We start from the raw sequence: 24,129 nt of genomic DNA, 5'->3' as shown, positions 1-24,129 counted from the left end.
GAGTTTTGAAGTCTTTTACATGATACTTCTTTTACTTAATATTATAATTTTTTGCAAGCATTATCTTATCATAAAAAATAAACTGCATTGTATTCGTTTACAATTAATAGAATGTAAATATCCTATAAAGTAAAAACTGAAACTTTTATTTTATTAGTTTAAAATTTTATTTTTATTCAATTTTAATAGAATAATAAGAATTTTACAATTAAATGACATCAAACAGGACATAAATCGGATGTATTTTATTGTTAAATATGTAATAAAAAATTTTTATTATTAGATTAAATTATAAATTATTATTTACGTCGTGTTTAATGTCATTTTAAATTGCAAAAATCTCACTAATTCTTTAAAATTAAATAAAAATAACTTTTTTAAAATTAAATAAAAATAAAATTTCAAACCAATAAAATAAAAAATAAAGGTTTCAGTTTATATTTTATAGGATATTTACATTCTCGTGAGTTATTAATGGATAGAAGAAGCAAGAAAATCGATTGTAAGCGACTTCGAAATTTTTCGATGATAGGTCAAGTGCTTTGCGAAAATATTAAAAATTTGTACTATACATCGGAAAGAAAGGAGAGAGAGAGAGAAAGATCGCAAAACTTATTTATATTGGAAATTTATTTAATATACATAAGCGTATTGTGTTCTTCGTATTATTACAGTTTTTGTATTACCGATATTTTTTTTTGCACATAATTCGGAACAGAACCACATTTTGTGCATGTTATCTATTAAGAAATTTTTTATCTACGTAGTTCAATGTTCACGTTTTACGGACATAGAGGCGCTTTAACTTTAAATGGGTTCCACGTAGCATAAATCGAGGACATGTGACCGTTTCGCAGGTTCTCTCTGCTTCTATGTACTTTGAATATTATCTTTAATATTTAGCTATATGTAAAGTAAGCAACACTGAAGATTTTGAAGGTTCCTTAAATGAAGATTATTTAAAAATGAATAAAAGGTTATTATTTATGAGATATACTTACTACAAACCTCATTTTTTGCATTAATTTGGAATATTAAATATTATTTATTATATTATTTTAATTATCTTCTTTTTCAATTATATTTTCTAGAAAAAGCAATGTCCCACATTACGTTAACGTTAAACGTAAAAGAACATTATCCTCAAATAGACAATGTTCGAAGCCGAAATCATCAACAACAGTTCCAATTGATGAATATAATTCTACAGTAAATTTGTGTTCATCTAGATGTCAAATAAGAAAGACAGGCTGTACTACAGCAAAAATCTCAAAATATCATATACTAGAGAGTGGAAATACGGGACAAGAAATATGTTATAACATACTGAATACAGATATTGGGCTTAATGGATATTACAAAAACATTAATTACAAAAACACTTTTTACAAAAACAATTTTAATATTGTTATATCGATCTTGTCACCTATCTTGGAAAAATTCAGAATTCAGCACAACAGATTTAATTATCACGAGGAATTGAAATATATAATAGCAAGAGATAGCAAAAAGTATGCACATAAAAACAAATATAAGAATCAAATTCATCGACGTTCATTAAAATCTTTCTTTTATTCACTATTATATAAAACTGTTCCTCCACAATTATTTGGAACATCACAAAATTTTAAAGTTATAAAAAGAACAGTAGGTCGTCTTTTGAGAACTGTTCCAGAAAATAAATTAATAACAAAAGCTTTTAAAAGAACTATACGAAGAAAAAATGTTATTAGGGCATCGTTAGATATGCAACCATTGTTCAACAAGTTTGATGTATGTTTTAAGTACATTAAGTATAAGTAACGTTTAAATATATTTTACATTAAAACATAATAGTTTTGTTTTTTAAAATCTTATACTACTATTTCTTCTACAATTATTTCTTCTTCTAATGATTCAATAAAATCAAGATATCTAACGTTTTCTGTAACTTCTGACTTTCACAGATTTTCAAAATTGAGTGGTTGCATTTAATTGATAATAATACAGTACGATGGATAATTGTATTAAAACTATTATTTTGGTTCTTTGCACAATATATAATAAAAATTTTACATAAACATGTAGTATTGACATCAGTTAAAAATCAATGGGTTTACATTGCAAAAGATGATTGGTGCAAAATGCAAGAAGAATTTATAAAAGAAAAAGTAAGTTCATGTGGTCTTGTGCCTTGGACACGCATGCAAATAGATGAGAAGAAATTTAATATACCTATTGGGACATACAAATTTCTTCCAAGTTCCTCTGGTTTGAGAGCTTTATTAATAGCAAAGTATATATATAATTCTTATTTATGCTGTAAATAAATATGAATATTATTAGCAAAATTTTATATAATACATATAATTCCAGATATAATATTAAAGAGAGATATGATGAAGTTGATGTTAGTTTGAGATTTCTGCAGCAGTTATATGTCACATACTGTAATAAAAATGGAAAATTTCCAACTGTAAAAAGCTGCATAGAGGAGGTGAATAAATTTAAACGTTCAACCAAAAATCAATTATATTATGTACGTTGTGATATACAAGATGCATTTGGTTCAATAATACAAGGTATAATTTATTATTTATCACAGAATATTTCAGACAGAATACTCTTACCAATAAGCACTATTTATTTCTTTTGTAGAAAAATTATATAAGCTTATTATTACATACTGTAGACAGTTAGGAAAAAGATATATTGTATTAAGAACATATACCATGTCAAAAAATAGAAGAAAAATACAAACAGTGCAATTTTTACGTTATTATCTGAAGCCAATATTAGAAAAAAAAGCTGTTATGAATAGGGATAAGAAACCTGTCTTAGTTAAAATGACGAAGTTAACGAATATAATAAACAAATTAATATTTAAACAGAAGGTAGAATAAAGACATATTTAAAGTTAAAGTTTAATATTTGCTATCAATATTTATTAATATCTTTATTTATAGGTTGAAATAGATAGTCAAGTATATTTAATAAAGCATGGTGTACCACAAGGTATGCGGATATCACCAATATTTTCTGAAATATATTACCAAGACATGATCAATAAAATATTCTCTGCATATGAAAATAATGGACTTCTATGCAGATATGTTGATGATATTTTATATATCACAGAAAATGAACATTATGCAACAGAGTAAGTTCAATAATTTTATACAATAATTATACATATATATATATATATATATATATATATATATATATATATAGACATATACATATATATATATATATATATATATATTTATATGACATATACATATATATAGACATAGACATATACATATACATATATATATAGACATAAATATATTATTTTTATAGGTTTCTGAAAATTATTAGAAATGGCATACCCGAATATAACGTAAAATTTAATCCAAGTAAAATACAATCAAACATAGAATCGTCATGCAATCCTATAAAAATAAGATTTTTAGGATGGAATATAAAATTATAAAACCAGTTTTCCCCTTTTCTATGTGATATATTAAGACCATGATTATTAATGCACAACTTTCCCTTGGATAAAATATTTTTGTTTTGTATAATTTTTTTTTCCATATATAACAATGGATCATTTTTCTTATAACTATAATTATGTTTGTTAGATATTTTTACATACATACCAACTGCCACACTTAAAAAAAAGAATTACAGAGATATTTCTTAAGTATTAATTTAGTTTAAAATTTTTTTATTTTCTCATCTATTAACAAATACACAAGACTGCACAAGACTGCATTTATAATAAAAAATAAATATGGCGGCAAAGAGAGTTACGAGTTATTTTCAACAAAGTAAATTGATTATTGCATTGATCGCAACATCGTAAAATACGATACCGATGTACGTACGATCTTTAAAAAAAAATAATATTAAAATTGTGATATGCAAATATTGGCATAATTATTTTCAATTTTGGTAATACATTATTAGATTTTTTAATTATATAATTTAATTTTTCTATTTGTTCATAAATTAAGTGTTAATTGATTATGGATACTATTTTTTGATAAATATTTTTTATTTAAATGGATAATATGCAAATCTTACTGTAGAGAAAGTATCCATTGATATCACAAACATCTTCCCTGCCGTTAATACACAAGGTTCTCGCGTCTTCATTATCATAAAAGTCAAGATTTTCCTCGTTCGAAATGAGGTTTGGTACCATGCTATATTCATTCTGCAAAACGATAGATATTTTTCATAACTGAGAATATTTTCATATGTATGTATGCATGAAACATTCTTGAAAGTTAATTTTACAGAATTAAAATGTCATGTTTTTTTTTAATTTCTAAATTAACAAGAAATCCTATTTATTTTACTAAAAATTGAAAGTTGTCAAATTTGTTATAAGATTTATAATTATTGTTTCATTTTAATAAACAAATACATATATTGTCCTAAAAAGATTATACTTTCTTTCGAATATTTTACAGATACATGCGTCACATTATTACATTTTATATAGCATTTTTTAATAATATTTAATAATATGAAAATATTAGTACGCACAAATTAGTATGAATATATGCGCTGTGATCGATCAAACTTTGTGCTTGAAAACTCTCAAAAAATAGATGCACTAATAATGCGCATGCAAATGTTATCTGTCTTAAAAATTCTTCCGGCTTGTCCATGTTTGTCGCAGCCTAAATAATATTAATATATTAATTACAAAATAATTAATATTATAATTATCTTTTCTAGTTAATTTTATTAAGTTATTTTTTGAATTATATTTTAGCACATTTTTATTTTTGCAATAAATGAATATATATATATATATATATATATATATATATATATACATTTATATATATATATATTGGTAATTTATTATTTATAAGCGCAATATGATTATTGCATCATTATTACGAATTTAAATAAAATTGATATACCGTAACTCCTGTCATACTCATGATAAGCATATTAAAACCTGCTAGTGTAAGAAACATCTGACTGAATGTAGCTTCCAGGAGATTAGCATACCTTTATATATATATGCAAATTTTATGTAAAAAAATACATTTTAATTAAAATATTTTTTATAAAGGAATATATTTATATCTAATATATCTAATATACAGGTTGCTCGGAAAATCGCCCGCAGTACTTCGGGACTCAAAAAGAAGGAAAAAAGCTATATAAGCATATGTAATATCCGAGTTATAGTTACTATTCTATGTTAAAAAATTCGCAATTTATAGTTCGCTTAGCATCCTTTTTTTATATTTTTAATTTAAATTTAAATTTTAAATATAAATTTAAATTTCTAGCAAAAGATACATATGAAACAATATAAAATAATAATTGACTGGCATACTATATATTACAGCAAACCTTAATGCGCTTTTATGCGCATGAATGCTTTTTATGATGTTTTTATATGGTTTATCATCTTTTATAGGTGGTTCAAGATTTATTTCTAGACTATCTTTCTTTATTATATTTTCTAGTTGTTGCCTAAAGCAATTAATTAAAAGCAATTGATAATTGTTTTAAAATTATGATTCTATTTATATTTATTATAATATGTACATTATAAATATCTATATTAATTTAAAATAAAATGTTTTAAGAGAAATATAAGTTTGTGAGATTATTTACCCGATAATTTTAAATAATCCACAAACATGCTGTATCATGATCACATACATAGTGTCTGCTGCGATGGCTATGCTTACACAAAAAATAGCTGTAACATATCCATGAATCAAGATCGGAAAATAATATTTGTCCATATCAGTAATATTCGACCTGATGTAATAATGGTCGAGTTGTATCATTTGAAGGAGAATGCGGCACTAACATAAATAATACCAATGCAGAAAAAGAACCTAAATAGAGCAAATATTTTTGCTTATTTTTTATTCTTTTTCATTTATTGTGATATCAAAATAAAACCACTTTATCGATGTTTTAAAAGAGAGAGAGAGAGAGAGAGAGAAAGAAATGTTCTTGCTTTAAAAAGATAAAGTGAAAAAATTACCTCATATATATTTTATATATTTCAAAACGTAAAATAGAATAGATATTAAAAAGAGATATTAAATTAAATCAGGAATATTGAATTAGGATGAATATATATTTCAGTTTAAAATAAATTTCATAATACATTTCTAACATGTAAATTTAATATAGATTTAACTTAATTTACTTGAAAAAAACATAATAATTGTAATTATGAATTTTTTTAATGATTATATTATCATGATAACCTGTTGTTATGATGTATTGATTTAATTTTAATTTTTTGTAATCTATTCATCCATGTTAATTTAGTTAAAACAAAGTTGTATTAGAATAACGTGTGTGAGTTTTAAAAGATATCTCGGAGATATTTTACTTAAAATATCATGTAGGTTCAATACGTCTACAAAATAGCTTTAATGTTTAGAATATTAATTTATAAAGGAAACATTGCTACTTCTTTTTCTTAAAATTTTATGTTGTTTACGGTACTTTTATATCTACCAAAATATTAATATATTAAACGTAATATTAAAGAGTTCTTTATCAAATATATACATTTTTATTTCATTTATTAAAGAATTTCGAGATGTATATATAATTATATAATTTTTTTATTTTGCACGATGAAATATTGATTGGATTTTATAACATTAAATTTTTATATAAAGTAAAGTTAGTTGTTGTGTGTGTGTGTGTGAAATCGATTGCCTCCAATTTTCAAAGCGCCTCTATGTCCAAAATAAAATACGATATTGAATTACATAGCCAAACAATGAAACTTCTTAATGGGTAACATGTTATGTTCCCACATGTTGGTAATACAGGTGCTGTAACGCAAGCGCTCGCAGACAGCACAAAAAGGCCAAAAGATATCTTAAAGATGTCTGAAGGACATCAAATGACGTTACTCTAGGAATTTGCTACAAGCAAATCGATACAATTTTCAAAAATACGAGCAATAATTTACAATGCTATACATTTCAAATTACTTTGCGCACATAATATGGAACAGAACCATAATTTGCCAATATGTTATCCATTAAGAAGTTTCATAGACATGCCTTTGTAGTTCAATGTCCATAGCATAGAGGCGCTTTGAAGACAAATTCCTCCATGACGTAATCCGCTTTCAGATTTTTCTACTGGTATAGATTACACGATAGAAGCACTCAACGTAAATGCAGGGCGAGAGGTAATTAACTTTTTTACCGAGAAAAAAATTTTATTTTCAATATTTATATTTTAAAAGATCTGTTTCTAAAAAATTGTCCACGCACATTTTGAGTTGCACTCTACATATTATGAGGAAACATATTCAGATATATATACGTGTACAATTTTTGCTTGCGATAAAAAGGCGCGAAGACAGATTCGTATATAAGTGACAAAAACTAAAGCGAAGGCAATTTCAAGGGTTCAAGACCGAGTACATAAAATGGAGGCAAAAAATATGTTCGAGCAATAGCATCTGTTTCCCGAAAGCAATGTCCTGAAGAAATTGTATCCTCATCATTCTCCTATTCTTGTGAATATACATACATCAGATTTCGGACGAAACAATATTTTCCCGAAGGGTTCGTAGAAGCAATTACTCATAGAATGTTCAGAATAGATGTAAAGAGAGAGAGAGAGAGAGAGAGAGAGAGATCCGTATATCAAGGTAATCCATTTACAAGCATAACGCAATATTTGTCACATAATAATTTTCTCAGTCTACTTTAAACACCATCATCATGAATCAAAAAGAGAAAAATTATTTTATCGTAATTATATCAGAAATCGACAACTTAACCTTACATACACATTGTCACAAATTCAAATACATGTCATAATAAATCTATCATAAATAAACATCAGATAATTCGCGAATGAAATTGACAGACAGAAAGAGAGAGAAAAGTAATATGTTTACTGTGGAAATTGATATTTTCAGATCTCGGAGAGCTCGGAAAATTTCATTTAACCGCCGTTTCATTAAGCAAAGTTGAATCGCAGCCGCAAAAGTTTCGCGACGATCAATCGGCACGCATTCGTTTCTCGCAAATATTCTCGACATCAGGATAACATGTGAGGGGAGATTTTTTTTCACCCCCGACTCCCACCCCCGCGGCGTATGCGCTTTCGAACGGCAAGCATCCCCCGTAACAGGACCGCATGCAAGCTCGAATTTTCGCCGCATTTGCTACGACGAGCATCAAACGTGAGCGTCGATTCTCCCGACGCGCTCGTCAACGTCCTGTCACTCGTCAAGAGAGTGGCGCCAGAAGCATTCGCGCCACCAGGAAGCTATAACTCCGGAACGCTCCCGCTCTTTCTCTCTCTCTCTCTCTCTCTCTCTCTCTCTCTCTCTCTCTCTCTCTCTCTCTCTCTCTCTCTCTGCCGCGCACGGGCTTCCGGGAACCGCGATACGATTCTCTGGAGTAGGAGGGTGTTCCAGGAGCGACAGGATAGCAGGACATCGTGGTGCGCTTTGCGCGCGCCTGGAAATTATCTACATAAATCATATTATGCGTCGCGAAAAGCGACGATTTTGTAGACTTACAAGAATAAGCGAAAAATGTTTAAGACGCTCTTGGAGACGACCCTTTTTCTCTCTTTCGATCTCACTCTCGATGGGGACGTCTTTGAAGACGCGGTAGATATTATTATATGCAAAAATTATACGAGATGCTTCGGAAAAGTGAGCCAAGACGAGAGATAAGACGAATAGACGGCGTTTTGTTGTATTGTACTTTTTCCATCGACCGCAATTCGTCTTCCATGCGTCTTAATTTCAGGCGCCGATCACAGGCGATCATAAAACGGCCCGCAGCCAAGCCCGAAAAAATATCCAAATATTCGAGCATATTTCCAATAACGCTACAACACACTACGCGACTGTATCGGTGACGCGGGCACCAACACACATTCGATTGCACAACTGTATTGTTTACTCCACCTTGATAACGATTCGCGCAATTACGTGCGCGCAATTACGTGTGCCCTCTCCTCGACAATCTACAATTTAATATTAATATTTAACGTTAATATATATTGATGCATTATAATATCTTAGAATGCATCGTTAAAACTGCAGAACTTTTATTTATTATTTCAATAGTATATAGAAAATAGAATCTACAATAGAAATAAAGAAGAAATATGTTTGATATAGAGAAAAGTTCGCGTTATTATGATAAGAAGAGATTTGTACTTTGTCTTTTTTACACTTAATATAACGTAAGCCACATTTTGAAACGAACAGATTTGAACTACAAATTACTAGGGAATCAACTACTCGCAAACATTCGCTTTAATATTTAAATAACGATGAGAGAGGTGTTTGATTGCGATGAATACTAATTGCAACACAGTAACAGGATTTATCCCAATTTGTGCTTCAAAGCACGGTCTTGTTTTTCCACTAGGATTTCATACATGCGACGGAGTTTCTCCTAGACGTTTCTTGTTGTTCCATTCCTGGACCCGGACAGGACGAGGGCAATGACCGCAGACCGATACTTCGAATGTCCTGATAGCTCGCCTCGTGCGCAGGTATGATGAGTAATAGATAGGTGATGGAATACCAATGTTTTTACAATATTGATCAATAATTCCTTTCCGATTCAGGATCGTCGACGAGGCATCTTTCCGCCGATTATTCCGTTGGAACGTCGGAAATTACTGCAACGGCCGAAAGATAACGGTGATTCCGAGATAGGAACGGCGTCACGACAGGATAACAGAAGGAAAACATTACTGTGCCGGCGAGAAGCGACGCATGCGCAGGAACATATGATACTTCCTTTATATTATACGGATATACATTAAAATCCGTAAGGAAGGAATAAGGAACGTCTTTTCAATCAGGTATGAACAGGTGCATACCAAGATAAATAAATTGCCAACATATTTTCAACGTTTATTATAATATAAAAAATTAGAATATATATGATATTATATTGATATATACGTAATTACATCAAGATATCCGAAAAAATTTACATACAATTAAGCGAATATCTAATTCTGTAGCTCCGAAAAACTTACATTCTTTTCAAATAAGTTATCAAGAAATGCGAGTGATATTTATATGGCACTTAAATTACGCATGTAAACTGAATTCGAAAGAATTTATATTCTCAGTAAAACCCACATGCATATAATCAATAACCGCGTTAGCGCTGGCGCGATTAAGAGACTCTGTTTGCGGTAACGATGTTTTGAAACCAGCGTCGGTGTCGCATTCTTGCCTCTTAAACCGCAGCAGCCTCTGGGCGTTTAAGTCCTCAAACCGTTCTAATTGAGCTTCTTCCTTGTTACCGCGAAAGAGTTACCGAAAACAATGTCTGAACAAAGAGAGAACAAAGAGAGAACAATTGAACGCTAACAAAGGCGCGTCCTCGCTTTGCGTCAGCGCGCGATCTAACTTTTTCCGGCTCGCTATTGTTCCATTAGCACTACAACAGTGGCTGTGTCACGATAACGAATAACGAAGTATTCAAAGAGATTTCGAGATATCGACACAACTACTGGATGGAAACGATGCGCGACTAACAGAAAATGCTGGAGCTGGCAAATGAAAGAGAAATATATATATATATATATATATATATATATATATATATATATAATACCATAAGTTATCTCTCTCTGTTTTAATCTATTTAAAAAAGATATCTCAAGCCAAATAAAATTTAATTAATTTTTCTGCAAATGAAGGATATCAAATTTTCATTTTTTAATATCATTGCAAGTAAAAGAGGAGATATGATTCAATTAATTTCTACATCAAATTGAAGACTTAAATAAGATACATGAGACAATTTAATTACGTTATTATTTCTTGTATTCTCTTCTTTTCTATTAATCGAAGAAATTATCCGAATCTATTAGCATACTTATTGCTATCGATATGATTATTCCATGTTTTTACAAACATATTTTATGGGATTAATTTAATGAATCTCTTGTTAAAATTACAGATCAATTAAGCTTGTCTGCGAATTAATTAACCGAGAATTTGCTCGCGAAGAGTGTCCTGCCTAATTTCTCGCGCATAGAATCTCGAATCTAGAATACGAAAGGAAAGAAATTCTCGCCGCGTAAAGCGAGGTATTCCTTCTCATTGGAGGAAAAAGCAGCAGCCTTCATTTCATTTTAGTCGAGCACCCTTGCGAATACAGCAAAACATTCCAATTAATTATTCTATAATTAAGATATGAGAAAGTAGTCATTATCTGCGTATTTCCGCGTCGGTTATCCGGAAACTTTCTTCTCTTCGTCACCCTCTTTCACATTTTCATCGACCTATTCAAAAGAATCATCTCTTCCGACGAACTTTCCAAGATTTCTTTTTACACATTGATATATACAAATACGCATATGAATACATGTAAAATATATAAAGAAATTATGCGTTTTTGTTAAATTATTATATAGATAGTTCAATCTTTTTTATAAAGGCTTCGCACTTTTTTTAAATATCATTCATTGCTTCTTAAATTTTTTATGAATTTTATTTTATGATAAAGCTCGCGAATTGAAGTCTTATGGAAAAAGATCCGAAAGATGTGAAATTAATTGAATAGCACATTTATGATTTTTTCAATCGCGCAATTTCCAATATTAGATATTTAAAGTTATTTAAATTTTTCCGCATCTATTTATTTTTCCATGCTATTGTATTTTTGCGTCCGACCTCGCGAATATTCACGCCAGCCCTGGTCGCGGGCATTAATTATCCACGTGTCAGAGAATCTCAGAGTGCTTACCAGTCAGTAAGCAGTGCAGACATTGCGGCGTGTTACACAGAAGTAAATATCTTCAGTTATGCACGCTTGACCCGGCTCGTTTGCAAGTTTTAGTTGCGATTTTATCTCAGTTAAGGAGCTTACAAAGACATTCAAAATGCTGAAAATTAAAAATCCGCAAAAATGATGATATTTACCAAGCTGTCGCGATAAAAAGCTCATTATTAAAATTTAATTCAATAAAGCTGATACATATCTTGTAATAATATAATTTTCATATAATGTTAAATAAATGCAAAATGTAATTGATGCAAAATAGATAGTTTTAAAATTTGATTATTAAATGTAGAATATAGAGTTTCTGATAATATAATCTATTATTTTACAGAGAAAGTAGCTCTGCCGTTTTTCACATAGGCATATATAAAATCGAGATATATAAAAGGACAACGATGCGATCCATTGGATAAGTTGCGAACTAGCCAACGATAACTTTTCAATCTCGGTCGAATAATCCAGCGGAAAGCATCCCCGTGGGATTTACTCTACGACGACACGATCCGGCCTCTTATTGGCTCGCGGGCTTTCGCGCAAACCGTTTCTCTCTATCTCCGTTTCCTCTTCACCTCCCTCTCTATCGCAGCACAGGCGCACCCACCGACTCTCCAGCCCTCGCCGCCTCCGTCGTCATCCCCGCGCGCACTTAGCCCCGTGGTTAACTTCAATGAGCGGATAACAAGCCGCCCCTCGACCGCGCTCCTGTAATATTCGCTCGTATAAATGGACCCGCGGCTTTGTCAAATCAACTGTCGCTAGTAAACAAGTCACCCTCCTAACTTCGGCGCGCTGATACACCACCGACTCTACGGGATACATCCTCCTCGCGCGCCACTGCCCCGGGCTTTCAGCCGCAATATTTCTCTCCTCGATAGCGTGTTAAGCTTAATCCTTAAGATTGATCGCTGAAGCATTGATGGTATCAGGGAAAAGTGAAAGATCATGATAAAATCGTTTTTGAAATATAGCAACCGAGTTGCTATGATAACTGATTTTAAAAATTTTAATTGATATGTGCTATTCACATTGACAAAATATTTCTAGGTTGATAAAACAATGTACTTCAAAACGTAAACATATACATTTGTAATTATTGTAACTTATGTTGTTTATATAATTGTGTTTTTTTTTTACGATTTTATTACTTAATAATAATATTTGATAAGTCAAGACATCGGTGTTTAATGCTGACTATACACGCGCGATTTCATGAAAACTTGTTAAAGAGGGAGAGAGAAGTAAGATATACATGTATCTCCGCAGAATTCTATGTGTCATCCGGTAGCCCGAGTATTACCGTAGCATAAACGAGCCAATCAAGCACCTTTGTGACGACAATCGTTCCTTTGATTACTCGGCACTTTGCACGAAAGCAGGAACGCGGTTACGTTGGGTAATCGGTACGTTTCAGCATCGCCCTGTTTTCTGACATTATGAAAGTGCATTATGGAAATGTAATGCACTGAATCTAACGATCCATGAGAACCATTTGATTTTCTTATTTCAGTCAGCATGCATTTTCAAAAGTATATAAATATATATCATTATACGATATAAAAGGATCTAGAATAATGTCGTGATAACTATCATTTGCATGAAAATTTATGTACTCTTTATATTAAATAATTGCAAAGAGATTATTATTAAAATTAAAATATATCTAATGCTGAGTTTTTTTTACAGGAAATTGTAATCAAATCCTATTTCTCAGATAATTTAAATTGTGCCAATCAAAATTCACAACATTTAGTCAATCTTCTCTTGGTGAGGATTGCGCGTTAATTGTATTCCAATGTTGGAATATAGAATCCTTTTCGAATGAAACTGCGGATGCGCTGTAAAATCGCATATTTGCTATAGAAACGCGTTCATCGAGCTCGAAAATGGCCACGGGACTAGAGTACGGTTCTACGAGGCTCTGAAGAGTCTGCAGTTATAGGAAGCGAACAAACAGGAGCGCCTTTCAATCGTAATTGGAACCGCAGGGGCCTGACCAACGTCCGTGTTCAAGCACTCCTTTTCCCATAACCATCATTCTTCGAGAGTGTCTCCGTCTCTATAAGAGAAACACAATAGCCTGTATATGCGATGACAGAATAACACATTGAGGTACGTGTAAAGTGATTTTTGCAAAAAACGTATTCTAAGCTAACGCATCATTGCTTGTCGAGGCATATTCGGTCATTTTGTAATCTTAAACTTATAAAGCTTAACATCTTGAGAATTTCATTATCTTTGTTAACGCATTAAACTCCAGTTTTGTAAGTTAACATAGAATATAATGAGAAAAAGATAATTCTATTTATTATAAGCTAACATTTACTTGTTTTTAAATTACCTCGTAAATTTTCATTAATGCTAATGATAAGTAATTAAAGAATATTATGTCGAAAAGAGCGTGAGCCTCGCTCTTTCACGCAACTTTTTGGTGTTGAAAGGAAGAAATATTTTTCAGTTAAAACCGCAAGGCTTTGTGTCGCTTCGTAAGAGCGGAACGAGCTGGACGATGCCGCTTCATACGGAAACTTCACTTCGGCAGTTATATTCACACGCGCGGTCGCACATCAATAGATCCTGCTTGCGCTTGCCGCGATTGTTAACGATTTCGAGGTTCTCCGCATTGCGGCTCGATGAAACCGCTCCTGTTTTAAATCGCTCCGGCATGATCCCCTTCGCAGTCTTTTATCTTTCATCTGTATTTAGCTATTCGCGTTAGGACGATCCCGCGACCGCGTCATTATTGCTAGACATCGCCAGAATTTTCGGCCCATTGAGTCCCGCGACTGATTTCATCCACGTTCCATAAAAACGAAATCGAAAGAGCTAAACGGAAAGTCAAATAGATCCTATAACCATATTTTATTTCGGTGTAATCATATATATTGATCGATGAAAATTTATTATAAATATCAAAATGCTATTTTAATATGTGTATTTTAATATCATTAAAATTTATTTGCTAGGTCGATTCTTGTCACGAAGCAATTCCTGACCGATGAAATCTCATTTGTACGACACAAAAGCATAGAAAAGCGAAACAGGCAGGAGAGAAGCGCCCTGAGATGAGATCTCGGATCACCCACGAGGGAGGAGCAAATGTCGCAAATTGCCGATAACGATCAGCCAGCGGGAGTGATGGTTTGTAGCTAATTCTACGCCAACCACCCTTCGCTCTTATTATCATTAATTTGTCTTCATCTAGGACACGATAAATGCGATAAACTGCGAAATATTTCTCTTGTGCACATGGTCATGTAAAGTCTTTTTGTAGAAAAGCTTCCTAAATTACTATAATTATGAGATTTTAAAATTACACGATTGTTTGGAATATAATTTCCAAGACGCAGCTATTTTTTTCGATTTAATCTAACTTAATACTTATATCAATATATACATATTATACGTAATTTTAGTGATAATTACAATTTTTAATTACTTTCTGTGGTATGTGTATGTGTGTGTGTGTGTACATATACATATTACGATTATTTAAAATGAGTGAAGTAGATATATACAAAAGGAATACTTATTTTTCTCAGTATATTTATTTTTCTAAATAAATATTTTAAAAAATATACTCTCTAAAAGTGAATCAGTGTATTATCACTGTAATCAGTGCTGTACTTATAACTGCTTGTAATCAGTGAATATTTACTGTTTTTCAGTGATAATACACTGATTCGCTCTAGTGAAAGTAGTATATATATATATATATATATATATATATATATATATATATATATATATATATATATATTACTAGCGTCAATCAGTGTATTATTACTGAAAAACAGTAAATATTCACTGATTACAAGCAGTTATAAGTACAGCACTGATTGATTACAGTGATAATACACTGATTCACTTTTAGAGAGTAGCTTTTGCGTCTTCGAATTTTTGCTTTTGGCGCTTAGTCTTTTTTTCTGTCTCCGTTCGGTGATTAACGTGATCACTTGGCGAAAACTTCAGTGGACCCTTGTTTCTCATGATCCTCGACGATTCTCAATTTAATTCGTATCCCGCCATGCATTTATTCCAGCAGTCCTCCTTTTTCCGCGCCTATAAAGGAGACGCTCTGGCCGCTTTGCTGCCCCTTGAATTAATCTACCGCATACATTAAACCTAATGAATTCCGAAACGCGCGCGTCAATCTCGGCTCATAGTGAAGGGTCTCTCGTTCGCGGCACACAACGATACACCGTCATACCATCATCGTTGTCGCCATTAAAATATCGTCAACGTTCACAGCATCAGTTTCTACATCGGTATGATGGAGCTTACGTTTAAAATCGATGGTTTTATGCAGCGCCACGCGGTTACATCGGTCGAAAATTCGGGTAGGACGAGCACCCACTCTGCCGTCGCCAACTTTGCTTGCATCAAGGTGAACTCGCGTGAACGATCAGAATTAATTGGAGCTTTAATTAATGCTATGCGCCAGGGCTTTTGCGAAATTTGAAAATGGTTGTATATGATAAAATCATCAAAATGAAATTCTTAGTTGATAGATAAATTGTATAGATATTTTCACTTTTTCGTTTTATGCAAAATTTAGAAAAATAGTAATTCTTATGAAGAAATTTTATTTAATTATCTTATAATTTTTAGATTATAAAACAAATATATTGCAATCAAAAAATTTAAATTTAAATGTTTAAATTTGAATTTAAATTTAAATTTTTAAATTCAAATTTAAATTTAAATTTAAAAATTCAAATTTAAATTTAAATTTAAAAATTTAAATTCAAATTTAAAAATTTAAATTCAAATTTAAAAATTCAAAATCAAATTTAAAAATTTAAATTCAAATTTAAAAATTTAAATTCAAATTCAAATTTGAATTTGAATTTTTAAATTTGAATTTGAATTTAAATTTTTAAATTTGAATTTGAATTTTTGAATTTGAATTTGAATTTTTGAATTTGAATTTGAATTTAAATTTTTAAATTTAAATTTGAATTTAAATTTTTAAATTCAAATTTAAAAATTCAAATTCAAATTTAAAAATTTAAATTCAAATTCAGATTAAAATTAAAAAATTTTAATTCAAATTCAAATTTAAAATTTAAATTTAAAAATTTATTACGTTAGTAACTTATTATACATATATATACGTACATATATATTACACACACACACACACATGTATGTATGTATGTATGTATGTATGTATAAGTTTATTTAATTATCTTATAATTTTTTATATACATTATAAAACAAACATATAGATATCGAATTAGATATTAACATATATGTGTGTATATATATTAATGTATTAATACTTAATTGTGATATACATATATGTTTGTCTCATAATGTACATAATTATAAGATAAATAAAATTTCTTTATAAAGATAACTATTTTTCAAGTTTTACATGAAACGAAGGATAGATAGTGATAATATAGATTAGAAAACATTGTAGTTTATTTATCGATCACACTAAATGCTTAGTTAGTTTATTCTATTGAAATTCTATTGAATATTTTTTTTATAAACTTCTTACATTTACCACAAACTATATGTATGTGTGCATGTGCGTGTACGTGTGTGCGTGTGTGTTTGTAAAAGTATAAATAAGCGTAACATTGTATTGCTAACTAGCAAATACATAAACATCATCTCAATTTAAATCTTAAAATGCATGGCTAGCCCAGCATGAATCAAAACATATAAGGATCACTAATATAAAAATCACTTTATAATAAATATAATAAATATAATGTGAAAAAGTAATTTTATTAAAATGGAGTCTTCCCAGATATTTTTTGCCACAATTTTTAAAATTTATTTTTATCCTTATTTATGACTTAATTTTTTGCATTTTTAAATTACATAAATATATACATAATAAATAATATAGAATAATGCGTATACACACACAACACATTCATGATTCAATTGAAATATAGACTAATTGTGAGACTTTTATAAAACATACATACACATATATATTAGATACATTTAACTGAAACGTGAACTACAGTCATTGTTCCATAACAGTATAAAATAAGATCAATCACCGATTAATTTTTTTATACAAACATTAGTACTAATAAATAACAATGTAACAAACGCATTATACATTTGGATACATAGTCTTTATCTTAGCCAGTACATTAATATATAACTTCTCAGATTAAGAGATAGCATTTTTGTACCGCATTAAATATGTATTTATTTGCAATGTGCAATTCACTTTTTTATCTTTTATTTTTGCACTAATACCGATGATGGAAACATCTGCATAAAAATGCAACCATAATTATTATTTGTATTATGTGCATTACTCTGCATTATTTATTGTGCATATATTTATATGTGCAATATATAAAATCATAGCTTAATATGATTTTGTAATAAAATCATAAATATACTAATTGTAAGTAAAATAAAATTGAATAAAAATAAATTTGAAAATTTTTGGCAAAAAATCTGAGAAAACTCGATTCTACCAGAATAACTTTTCCGCATTATATCTGTTATAAAGTAATTTTTTGAAAATTCATGCTTTAGGTATTTTGATGATTAAATCGAGATAATGTACTTGCTAGCTAACAGTACAATGTTACGCTTATTTATATCTATATATATATATATATATATATATATATATATATATATATATATGTATAGTGTGAAATAATAGGAACACTATGGAAAAAGTATTCAATAGAATAAATTAAGAAATAGAAATAGAAGTAACTGAACAATGGTCGACAGATAAACTACAATGTTTTTTATTCTACAGTGTCATTATCTGTCTTCCTTTGACAAAACTTAAAGAATAATAATTCTTATGAGAGAATTTTATTTACTTGCTAATTATCTATAATTTTTTATATTATAAGACAAACAAATCGCAATTAGACATTAATAATAAGTTTGTTTCTTTTTTTTCAAAGATACATATAAAAACATATATAAACAAACGTACATAAACGTATATAAACAAACGTATATATCGCAATTAGACATTAATAATAAAGTTTGCTTCTTTTTATTTTCTAGGCTCGTATAACATTTTGAATTCTCTAATATTATTGTTGATTTCAATAATTTGATTGTGTTTAGGTATTCTTTCAGGATAAGAGACTAATAAGAGATTCGCATATAACTTTTCTTACAAACTCTACGTACTCGACGACGCGCGTCTTGCTAAATTCAACTTTGGATGATTTCTCGCGATGCAGTGTTCAACGTACACACGCTTATGCGGCCGCATGTCGACAGGTGCTTAAAAAGAAGTAAGTAGTAGTGCGGTGAATAGACTAACAGTATGCATGACCGACGGGAGAGATGAGAAAAAAGGAGGAGACTGCTCTCGGATGTACGCAAACAACGCGAGGGAAGTGGGAGATAGAAAACACGGAAGTCTCTCTTAGAATGGTTGCATATACGCATTATACATATTTATACTCGCAAACTACTTCTAGCAAGCCGGGATTCATTATTGGGAGAGGGATTTATGAAGGATGTATTTATGCAAATGCTGATGCGCATTCGCGTTGCATCTTGCGTTATTCCGGGTTATTCGCGAATTGATCTCATAAGAAAGAAACAGCTTTGATTTCTGACGGGTGACAACATTCGTGAGACTCGTAAATTAAAATATCATGCAGTTTTAAAATAATAAAAGTAAAAAGAAAAAAGAAATATATATATATACACATTTTTTCTCTCAATCTTCTTATATCTTTATGATTTTAAAATTTATTACGTCATTACTAGTAACAAAATACCCGAAATTGCATATTAAAGTAGTAAATATTTTTTCAATTATTCATGTCTTTGTTGCAGATTACACGATTTCGTCACAATGTATACGCGCAGATATTAGGTAGTTTGGAGTGGTGTATTAAAATAAATACCATTCTCTCTCGGAGATTTATTATGCCTGGTTGTTACATCAGGCTCCTTTTGGAGTTCTATAACGAAGCCAACAAGCACGAACCGACGAGACGAGCGAGACTGATAACAGCGGTAACTCAGCAAGAGCGAGTATCCGTCTTTCAAGCACTGAAATCATAGAAACCAGCTATATTGTGCGCCCGCAAGAAAAGTTTCACATTCAATTTGTTCCTTCCGCGTTTCGCAGTAATCGCTCGCCAATGACTTCCCCCTTCTCCTCCTCTGCATCCGCCTCTTTCCCTTCTTCAATAACTTCCATCCTCACTTTCTAGTGCACCATCACCATCCCTCGCACCCTTATCCGGATCCACTTAAATCGAAACGGGCACCAAGATACCGACTCACAGGTATAGGAAGGGGACTGGCTCCATGGAGTCTTCCAACCAATGACGACCTCGTACTCTCGTCTCTTCGCCTCCGCATTCCAGTCTCCGCGAACCAATAAGAGAGACGCGCTAGTTCTCGCAGTGGGGCGAGCATGGCGCTTCCACCCCCAAAATGGCTGCGAAATCGCGCGGGCATTAGGCAGCCCGTTCAAAATAAACGGGCGGATTAATTTGAGGGGGGTCGCGGGAACAAGTGCAGAGGGTATACAAGCGCGTGCACCTCCCCCTCCGATCGTATGCTAACTTTCCGAGCTTTCCTATATGTGCGTTTTCATCTCCGCGTGTTTGTCTCGCATATTCTCGTCGGCGATAAGGACGGTGGTATCGAAGTTCGCGGACGCTTCCGGTCAATCGCGACGGACGTCGGCGACGCAGAACGACGCCAAGTGTTCGTACGGTAGCATGAAAATCGGGCCTCCCTCTCGCGATGCGAGCGTGTTGATGCATTTCCTGCAAACTTGTCGCGGTTAATTGTTATTGTTTCGTTTGTAATCTCGATTGAGGATTGTGAGCGTCGTGAGTGCGTTATTTCGCTGATGGCGATGATGCAGGAGCACAAGTCGTTCTTGATCAGAGATCTTCTGGGAGATGTATTGACCGAGCGTGTTCAAGGTAAAATGTCATACTATGTAGAGATAGTAATGATAATAATCATTAGTTATAACTTTAAAATCTACGTTTTTTATGTTAATATTTTTATAAAAAGATAATATATATTATATAGAAAGAAAGTTAGTTACATATAGGAAAGATACATAAGAGCGAATTAATCTAACATAAATAATTCGCTTCAGTTGTATGCTTTTTATTTTTATTTAATCTTAACTCAAATGTATTTATGAAAGAATAATTTTAAAAATAATTTATTTTTAAAAATACTTTATAATAATAAAAATAATTTATTTTTTTAAAAACTTTAAATGCGTAAAATTATCATAATATATGAATTTCTGTGTACATTCATAGAATTTAATCGATATCATGATTCACATATTATGATAATTTCATCCATTTAAAAAGTTTAAAAAATTATTTTTAAAATTCTATATTTAAAATTAGTTTTAAAATTATTCTCTCAAATACATTCCACTTAAAACTAAAAAATAAGAAGCATGTAATTGAAGCGAATTATTTATATTTCACAAACGCATTCATATTGCATTGAATAATACAAGTTTCGATCTTAAAAAATATATATTTAATATGAATCTCATAATTAAAAAATGAAGAAAACATGGAAATTATCATTAATGGTTGGTGAAGTGCAGATTTTATTTTAATTGATTTCAGAACTGTTTAATTAATTTCATGAAACGAGAATTATGCTTTTTCACGCAAACATTTCTAGACACGTGGCGGATCGTCAGAATTCTCGTTAGAAAGTGGACCCCGTGGTGTGTTCCCATTATTTAAATCGCCAACGCAGAGCCACCAGGGGTGACTAACCCCCTCGGAGGTGGTACCCCATTAAGAACGATTCTACAGATGGTTCGAGGTGCCGAAAGATTCGTTAGAGCTCGTTAGTACGTGGACTTTCATCGAAGATTATTACCCCCCGGCGTGTCATCGCGAATCTGTTGGCTAATCCTGGGGGGATGCAAGCAGGTCTTGCTAATTCAGATGGTTTGCTCTAACCGAAATCGATCACAATCGGTCGGGGTTCGCTGGATTATTGTTTCGATAATAGATTTTGCCCGACCGATCGGATTCGGTGATTGGATCAGTCAGAAAATAGCTATTAGTACAAAGTAGTCGAGATACGCGCGCTGTCTTATGTATATATATCCCACATATTTCTCTAGAAAAACGATAGGTATTAATAATATATATCATATACATACATATCAAAATTATATACATAAAAAAACTTTTGGGAATTTCAAATCATGCGTACATTATACGAGCATTAAAACATAACATTAAAACGCAACATAAGATAAAATAAACAGACTTTTAGAGAGAAGTCAAACTAATTAACTTAATTTTTTTATAAATTTCTTAATTTTAATATCAGAACATATGTGATTAGCGCTAATTAAACCTAATTAAAATTGAGAAATTTATAAAAAGTAAACAAATTTGTAAGATAAATTTGATAATTTAACATAAGTTTGGTTTTTGAGAAGCTCAGTAAATTTAAAGATTCTTAAAGCTAAGTTATTACTGAAGGTACTTAGAGGAATATTATTTTGAAGGAAAATATTGAGAATAAAAATTGCGCAAAAATTCGTTGCAGAAGATTCGGAGGACGATTCGGCCGTTCATTCGGATTCTGAGGATACCATTGATCCTGGCAGTAGTCCTTGCGCGCGTCTAGAAAGTCCTTCATCAGCGCATTCGCCGTCACCAGGTCCGGCGACTACATCTGCAAAGTCTTGCGGAGTAACCGCCAATAATGCACCACCAACTAATAGAAAACCACGAAGACGACGAACCGCTTTTACTCACGCTCAACTGGCTTACCTCGAGAGGAAATTTCGTTGTCAGAAATATCTCAGCGTGGCAGATCGTAGCGATGTCGCTGACGCCTTATCACTTTCAGAGACGCAAGTGAAGACCTGGTATCAAAATAGAAGGTACAGATAGAAGCTTAACCATAAAACATAATATAACTTTTCATCACGATTTTAAATATATATTTTATTATTAATATTATTTAATATTTACGCAAATAATATATGAGCTCTTTACGAGTTGTAATATGACATAAGAAATCTTTGCTAATTATTTTGTTATATATATTAATATATTATATATATCATAAGATATTATAGCGTACTAAAAATAATATTCTAAATTTAGCAAGTTAATAAAATTTATAAATTATATGAATATGTCTCATAAAATCATTTTTTCTTTCGTGAAAATGTTATCAAAATATTATAATTATTTGTCATAAATCATTATGTTTTACATTCGATATTTTAATAATCTTAAAGTTATAAATCTGTTAAGTTTAAGTTTATTTATAAAATTAAATAAAAAGAATGTCTCTTATATGTCTTTTGAGCAAATGCTCCACAAGTACTCAATTGCTTCAATAGCTTCAAACTTGTCAATCACTCGACGTTAAAAAGCAGAATCTCACGCGTATAATGCTATTTAGAAAAACTAGACAAATGTTCCATTGCAGAACGAAATGGAAGCGGCAAAATCAGCTACGATTAGAGCAGTTGCGCCATCAAGCCACTGTCGAGAAGGATCTTTTGGTACGCAGCGTCGGCCTGCATCACGGCAGCATAGATGCTTATTGCTCTCCATATAATACACAAACGCAAACTAGTCATCCGCCGCCGCCGCCGCCACCGCCGCCACCGGCACCGTCCACCGCTTCCACGGCGGCGTTTCTCTCGACGGCAGCCGCGCTCTTCCGAAATGTCACCTACGTCCATGGCTGCCCGCTCTAACACGCGTGATTTCAAGATCATTCCTGGGTCTAAAGAGATCCCTCCACCTCCGAACAAACATTTCGACAAACTACTTGTGTCGTGAGTGCTATATAAACTAACTTAAAGTGTTTAAAAATTTTTTTAATCGCCTTGGAATTTTCTTAACAAATTGATTTACATAATAACGAATAACAAAAAGTGCTGCCCACACGTACATATTACAGTTTCTTTTCTTTCGTTAAGTGATTATATTTTTTCTTATTACGCGTTTAGAACCTGTATATTGTTCTTGCATAAAAATTAGGATGAGAAATAAGGGGGTAACAAAAATTGAATGAATTGTATTCATTCTACATTGATCACATGTCTGCACATTTAAATTAGCGTATCTCGGTGTTTATAAACATTTCTGTGCTCGAAAAATTGTATCGTGATCATTTGTCTGACATTTCCTTTCGCGAGTATTAAATGAGGATTAAACAAAGATGTAAATATGTAATTATTAGGAGTTAATCGATAGTCGTAGCTGCTTATTCCTTTCCATAAAACGTTTAATATATTAACATTTTACAAAAGTTTACGTCTTCTATTCAATGAGTAACAGAATTTCTATATAATCGATATTATACACATATTAGAATGTTACAATATCGTTTTGATGTAATACTT

At 31.3% G+C, this 24,129-nt stretch overlaps 2 protein-coding genes, 1 long non-coding RNA gene and 1 pseudogene across 5 annotated transcripts; 3 read left to right on the top strand and 1 right to left on the bottom strand.

Annotated features, from left to right (window-relative positions):
* Positions 1-628: 628 nt before the first annotated feature.
* Positions 629-5,401, top strand: LOC105259510 (telomerase reverse transcriptase-like). Of its 3 annotated transcripts, XM_025415238.1 has the most exons (7): positions 629-976; positions 1,092-1,773; positions 1,947-2,275; positions 2,356-2,561; positions 2,638-2,873; positions 2,946-3,139; positions 3,328-3,551. In XM_025415238.1, exons 1-7 carry the CDS (start codon positions 966-968, stop codon positions 3,458-3,460), a joined length of 1,791 nt encoding a protein of 596 aa, XP_025271023.1. In that variant the 5' UTR covers positions 629-965; the 3' UTR covers positions 3,461-3,551. The 3 variants fall into 3 exon arrangements, 2 of the variants coding, with proteins under 2 accessions (XP_025271023.1, XP_025271024.1); XR_003123739.1 differs by lacking the exons at positions 2,638-2,873; positions 3,328-3,551 and adding an exon at positions 5,100-5,401; XM_025415239.1 differs by lacking the exons at positions 629-976; positions 1,092-1,773 and having other exon boundaries at positions 1,881-2,275.
* LOC112639909 lies at positions 4,138-5,877 on the bottom strand (annotated as a pseudogene).
* Positions 5,878-9,410: 3,533 nt separating this feature from the next.
* LOC112639912 lies at positions 9,411-13,091 on the top strand. The gene is made up of 3 exons (XR_003123742.1): positions 9,411-9,519; positions 9,595-9,834; positions 13,038-13,091. It is a non-coding gene; the product is annotated as an uncharacterized LOC112639912 (long non-coding RNA).
* Positions 13,092-13,690: 599 nt separating this feature from the next.
* LOC105255209 (barH-like 1 homeobox protein) lies at positions 13,691-24,129 on the top strand. The gene is made up of 6 exons (XM_020028766.2): positions 13,691-13,883; positions 14,738-14,912; positions 18,849-19,021; positions 19,575-20,683; positions 22,308-22,647; positions 23,205-24,129. Exons 4-6 carry the CDS (start codon positions 20,608-20,610, stop codon positions 23,476-23,478), a joined length of 690 nt encoding a protein of 229 aa, XP_019884325.2. The 5' UTR covers positions 13,691-13,883; positions 14,738-14,912; positions 18,849-19,021; positions 19,575-20,607; the 3' UTR covers positions 23,479-24,129.

This window comes from Camponotus floridanus, unplaced genomic scaffold (assembly GCF_003227725.1).
Source record: "Camponotus floridanus strain SB8 unplaced genomic scaffold, Cflo_v7.5 scaffold117, whole genome shotgun sequence".
Lineage (NCBI taxonomy): Eukaryota > Metazoa > Arthropoda > Insecta > Hymenoptera > Formicidae > Camponotus > Camponotus floridanus.
Note: the sequence above shows the minus strand (reverse complement) of the source record. Positions and strands in the feature narration are given on the sequence as shown.

Bases quoted from the DNA above. Each gene is read 5' to 3' on its own strand.
- LOC105255209 (XM_020028766.2), top strand. From the start codon at position 20,608: ATGGCGATGATGCAGGAGCACAAGTCGTTCTTGATCAGAGATCTTCTG. The intron at 20,684-22,307 runs GTAAAATGTCAT...AATTCGTTGCAG, and splicing joins ATTGACCGAGCGTGTTCAAG to AAGATTCGGAGGACGATTCG. The intron at 22,648-23,204 runs GTACAGATAGAA...GTTCCATTGCAG, and splicing joins ACCTGGTATCAAAATAGAAG to AACGAAATGGAAGCGGCAAA.
- LOC105259510 (XM_025415238.1), top strand. The intron at 1,774-1,946 runs GTATGTTTTAAG...TGACTTTCACAG, and splicing joins CATTGTTCAACAAGTTTGAT to ATTTTCAAAATTGAGTGGTT. The intron at 2,562-2,637 runs GTATAATTTATT...TTTCTTTTGTAG, and splicing joins ATTTGGTTCAATAATACAAG to AAAAATTATATAAGCTTATT.